The 6,000-nt window shown below is 41.4% G+C and overlaps 1 protein-coding gene across 2 annotated transcripts in view; it reads right to left on the bottom strand.

Moving 5' to 3' along the window:
• Positions 1 to 681: 681 nt before the first annotated feature.
• Positions 682 to 6,000, bottom strand: part of mad1l1 (mitotic arrest deficient 1 like 1) — a 54,552-nt gene continuing 49,233 nt past the window's right edge. For both annotated transcript variants that reach the window (XM_053419411.1, XM_053419412.1), the window contains exon 18: positions 682 to 1,397. In XM_053419411.1, coding sequence (XP_053275386.1) covers positions 1,248 to 1,397 — 150 coding nt within the window. In that variant the 3' untranslated portion in view covers positions 682 to 1,247. The remainder of the gene's footprint in view (positions 1,398 to 6,000) is intronic.

The following is a 6,000-nucleotide window of genomic DNA, read 5'->3' as shown; positions in this document are numbered from 1 at the left end:
CTCCATGTTAGTAGATGGGACAAGGAGCATATCAGAAAGTTACGTAATTGTTTCTCAAAGATTGTCTCTTTCATTTGAGAGAGTTTTTAGTCTTATAGTGTTAGTTTGGTTATTTGATGCTATAAAAACAGGGTAAAAAGGTTTAATTGACACGATTAGTCGACCATGTGATTCAGCAGTACTTCAAAATGGCAGCTCCACTCCACGATCCCCACTGTCCATACTTTGACTCCGAATAAAGTTGAAAGTTCAAGATGGCGGCGTCTGTATCTGGAATTCTTTAGCTTCGTTTATGTACAATAGGAAGTGGAGACACGTCAGTTAGAGTCTATGATTACTGCTCAAACTCCAAAGTGAGCACACACATAGCTTTTTTGTCCAATTTTCTCCATTTTGTGTTAAAGAGTACAAATGTTAACACTCTCACTTGGATCACACAGCACAGTCTGCTTCACTTTCACACTTTAAACTGTGTGAAATTTGGTGACATTATTAAGAGATCAAATATTGACTGTTTTCTCACCAATGTTCAAACAGAAGTGTGAAGTTTGAGTGCGGTCAGAAGTCGACAAGCTTTTCTCTGATCTCTAAATTGTTTCACACTCTACTTACGGCTTCTTCTAACACACGGAGAGGAGAGAGACAAGTATGACACAATATCTACACACACACACACAAAACTGATATTGATGAAAACTTGTTTATAAAGGAATAAAGGAACAATAATAATTCATTGCATTCATGTTTTCTACTTGTCTTTAGACTGGCTTACACTAGTTGTAGCCCCACAAATCTGTGTAGGACACAAAATGCCGAAGAAAGAGTCAACACAGAGTCGGCCTCGGTAAAAAACACACACTAAATACATTCCTGCAGAAACACTCGATCACACATCTCTATAAAAACATCCTCCAAATCCAAATATCACTGGCTTTTGTGTCATTTTCACAGTTCTGTCCTTTTGACAGAAAAAAAAAAGTATATTTAAAGATAAATTGTTTAATACAGCACCAACAGAGATAAAAAGTTGTTTTCTTAGACTTTTTAATGTAACATTTAAGTTCTTCCACAAAAAGACCTAAACCAAACCATCCGAATACCAGAGCTATTTAGAAATATGGAGACATTTATTGAGAGATTTGGTAAATTTCCTTATAGACAATGAAAAATACAGATTTGATTAAAACCAAAGTGAATCTCCATCTCATTACTCCCCCGCCCCGTGTGTGAGATGGTGCCAGTTCACTTCAGATGGTGGTTTGTCTGCTGAAGAGGTCGAGGGTCACGGCAGAGAGGAAAGCCGGGATGCTCTTCTGGTGATGCAGGTGAAGCGCCACCATCTCTCCCAGAGTCTTGGAGAACTCGGTTTCCATGAGCTGCATGCTTCCGTTGGGGCCCTGCACACAGAAACACAATAACATTAACACACATGCAATAAAAAAAAAGACAACACACAATATTGAATAATAAGATTCTGGCTTCTCCCACTACATCCATCTCCGGGGAGAAACTTTCAAAGTGAAGTGAGATCATTTTAAAGTTGTTATTGTCTACCGGGGATACGTCAAGAGTGTGTGCGTGTGTGTGCATTGTGTGTGTGTGTGTGTGAGTGCATTCACAGCAGGGTGAAGGTGTCTAAATCTGTGTGGATTAATTAAAAGGAATGAGGAGCAGCTCGGGGCGGTGGAGTGAAGGAGAGAGGGATGAGGGAAACCAGGGATAAAGTAATTAAAGCATCGCAGGCGGGGAGGAAGGTAGCGAGGAACCGAGTCCCACGGCATGCTGGGAAGATATTGAGACATCCGAGGAAATGTCCTGTGTCCATGTGTGGAGGGAACACAGATCATTGTTTGACAATTTTATCATGTGAAGGCTCATAAAATGTGATAAAGAAGTGAAGGGACAACACTGAGGAAAACAGTATCAAGATAAATGAGAGAGCGGGAGACGAAAAGGGGAATGGGGTTTGGAGAAGAAAGATTTAATACTGTAATAAATCATTTAACACATGAACACTTACTGAAGGTCCAACCTTGAAAATGTTATATTATAAAGCCTGATTGTTGACTCTACTGGATCTCAGCAGTAGCAGTGGAGTCACTGGTATGTTTCAGTTTGATGCAAGTGCAAAAAAAAAAAAAAAGAGAAAGTGAATCCCACTAGATAAACTAATTAGTGTGCTTCCTCACACACAACAGGCGGAGGTGAACTCAGCTGTTCACTTCAGTGTGATCAGCCACACATCTCTGATGGGTGAGAGGAGACGATAACTGAACTAATGACATTCACTAGCTGACTGCACAATGCTAAACCGGGGCTAAATGCAGCATGGAGGGCGCCTGGGGGACGGAAAGAAAAGATTGGCTTCCTACTTCACTGTTCTTCAGGGACACGTACAGAACGCCATTAGTTTAAATCTAGCAAGCTGCAACGTAAGTTTAAATGATATTCAGCAGAAAAGGGGGCTAAGGACAACCCTTGTCACCAGAGAACTGCATGTATGTGAAAATTGGGCCTAAGTGACAGGTGAGAACACTTGTGTGAACATGTACACAACATGGACACAGTGATAAGGGCCTTTTCTGGTTCATTCTGAAACTCTGGTGGGACAAATAAGATGACAGGTCATTAATGGAAAATGCTGAGGGAAGATGCCACAAAACAGCTGGATGTGTTATGGTTATTATGGTGGATGGAGTATTAGACCATCAGGCCACCAGGACACTGGGATTCAAGATTAAATGTATGTTGTTGTCTTTCTTTGGGTTCTTATCAACAAGTTATCAACTACAGAAAAAATAAGTCTCCTCCACCGTTTTAGATGCATTCATAGTGAGGTGGTTAAAAACATCTTCTCCTACGAGGCTGGTATTAGTGCTTTCCCTTCATAATTGAAAGAGTCTCCATTAATCTAATTCCTCAGTTTGAGTATGAGCGACTTCAGGGACGTTCTCGGTGCATCTCTTTGTATATTTTAAAAGTACTTAATGGGTCAACTTTGAATGAGTCAAAGGACTGAGGATTCGGCCTCGAGGGCAATATGGATACGTCTACCAACATGACTTCAGTGCACAAACTAACAGAATCCAACCAGACACACTCAGCACAGAGAACCAGCTCATGCACACACATTAAGTCCATTTACAACACGGAGACAAGTATCTAAGTAGACAGGTGTCTGCGTAACAATGTCTGTAAGGACATCACACAATCTCCTGGATCTGGTCACGTTAGAATTCATCTTACTGCTAAGGTCACTATGGACACTGAAGGGAGGCGCTCCAATAGGTTGTAATCACACCATCTTTCTCCTGACTGCTTCTCAACTAATCGCCTCTCTCTGTGGCTTCTCTTCCCCGACACTCCCTGGTGTTTTTCCTTCCTCTGCACGTCTGTCTGGAAGCTCTGCCATATCCTCAGGGGGCTGTTCCCTTCACATGCTCACACATCAACAAGTGTGCACATGGATCCAGAAACCGCGGGAGCTCGGGGAACATGGAACACACATACATCAAGGAAGAGCAATGACACCAGTTACCATGGAGACATGGAGTTGTCTGTAACACCTTCTGCCAAAGGTTGTCGTCAGCGCAGACTGTATGTGTGAGTGGGCGTGTGTTTGTGTGTGTGTGAGAGAAAGAGACACCACGGACGAGCTCATGAAGGCCCGTGGAAGCTGAGGATGCCCACAGTGAGTGACAAGGGAAAAACTGAGATAACAACCTTGAGAAGTGACACGGAAATCAGGAGTATAGACTTTTATGATCTGTGTGTTGTTAGTTGTTGGTGTCTTCCTCACCGAGGCCTTCCATCTATTAAACTGCAGGGTTCAAAGTCGCTAATTGACCGACCAGGAGTCTGCAGCCATGCTGGGGGAGCCTCGACCTATGCACAGCAGGGCCTGGAGCTGAATGCTAACATACAAGTTAACCTATGACAATGCCACGACACCATTAGTGGAGCCGAGACTCTAACATCTGGTAATTAGCTCTGAACACAGAGGCTGATGAGGGTGCAGTGACTTCAGCTAGAATCTCCAAAGCACTGGTCAAATAAAAACACTCTATACCAAATTACAAGGCGGTCGATTCAACACATGTGGGTTGTTATTAGTTAGGGTGGAGGAGGTGGACCATGCACCCAACCAGCTCGGTCAATAAACTGTGGGATGAATTGGATTTAAATGTCAAAGACCTGATGAAACAAACAGCACACACTCTATTCCTGAAAAGACATTTCAACTGAGGCTGTTCTTCCCTGTGTGGACGGGACTGAATCAAAATAAAGAATGACAGCTTCAGAACTTAATCATCTGGTGACACTTGATGTGCGAAGCCTTCACACAATCATCCCACACGCTGAAGGTTGTGACTCAGCTCCTCATCTTTTTCTACCAGCGCTCCTCTTCGTCCAAACCGAGCACAGAGTGCCTTTCTGGTTTCTCCGTATAATTATCTTTTCTTTCAAACACATCATTATCTCCAGTCGAGAGTTTACTGCCATTAGCAGTCGCATGGCACCAAATTTAGACCAAACGTCAATGTAGATATGAATGTTTGTGGAGATTCTTCTGAACTATGGATTTTTCTGAATGTGCTTTTTAATTTTTGAGGTAGATCAATATCAGAGTGTCAAGGGGAGATAACTATATGTTTTTCACTTACTGCTTAAATATCATGTTTTTGTTGAAAGTAGAAATATGCCCCAATGTGACAAAGCTTGAATTCTTCTACTAACGACACAAAATGGAGTTCAGAAATGTGTTAGTTTGTATTGTGATGATATTTCTTCAATCAGTGATGAACATTCTTTACACTCAAACTCAGTCGACTAATTAAATAACCAGGTAACTCTTAAATTTAACTTGATTGAATGCATCAGCAGACAATTTGATATAATTAATGAAAAATAAGAAATGGAAATTAGAATGCTTGCTGTGGCTGTACCTGGCTGTAACTCAAAATCTAATTTGAACCAAATTGGCTAATCTGCCTATTGAAACATTTAGCGATTCCGTTTTGCAGGTTGGGCAGATGTTTTAATCCAAATCGACAAAGGGACAACACAGAGCCTTTGAAGAACAATTCAATAAGACAAAGTGAAGCAAATGTAAATGTTCATAGCAAGTGCTAGCTGGGCTTGTTAAGTGGTTAGAGGTGTTAGGAGAGCAGGTGCTCTCTGGAGAGAGGAGTCTTCAAGAGGTTTTTGATAATAGAGGGACACCCCTGCTCTGATAGCATTTGGAAGCTTGTTCCGCCATCGAGGATCCAACAGTCTGAGCTGTGATTGCTTTGTGTTCAGGGAGGGCACACATCTGTGCAGGCAGGGCACACTTCTTCTCCCAGCGTACAGATGGAGTGGTTCCGCCATTTCACCTCGTTAGCACTGTTAAGGTCTGACTTACTCACCCATCAGTAGTTTGTGATTAAAATTAATCATCTCGTTTTATTTGATAGTTCCTCTAAAAAGTTTTATAGGAGGATGAAAGGCCTTTTCTTATTGTGATAAGAGAATTATTATTTTTTCTTTTTATGTGCCCAACAGGGTCACATGTTCAGCATTGCTTGTTAAATGTTTTATTTATTTATTTTATCTCGCTTTTTCAAAAGATGTTTAAAGAAGGTCAGGGGATTTTTTTTTTTATAATCATCTTTATTCAAATACTGACCTTATCAATGGTTACTTGCATATTCTCACATCCCTTAGAAGTATTTCAAACAATGTTTGACCTTTATGGAAAACAACTAGACTCTATTTACATAGAACTGGATTGAGGATTCCCCTACTCCAGCGGCTGGATGCAGATTTCATAATTTCCTCCTCCAGACACAAGGAAATTTCACCAACCAGGGGTAAGAACCCAAACTTACACAAAATATAAGAAGCAGCGGCCTCAACAATGGAGAGAAGTGCTATCTGATTCATCCCCTCTTTTCACATGTTCATCCAATTAAAGGAAATCAATACTTTCTGGCTTGGGATGCAGGGTGGGGTTTGAGA

This window comes from Pleuronectes platessa, chromosome 3, assembly GCF_947347685.1.
Source record: "Pleuronectes platessa chromosome 3, fPlePla1.1, whole genome shotgun sequence".
Taxonomy (NCBI): domain Eukaryota; kingdom Metazoa; phylum Chordata; class Actinopteri; order Pleuronectiformes; family Pleuronectidae; genus Pleuronectes; species Pleuronectes platessa.
Note: the sequence above shows the minus strand (reverse complement) of the source record. Positions and strands in the feature narration are given on the sequence as shown.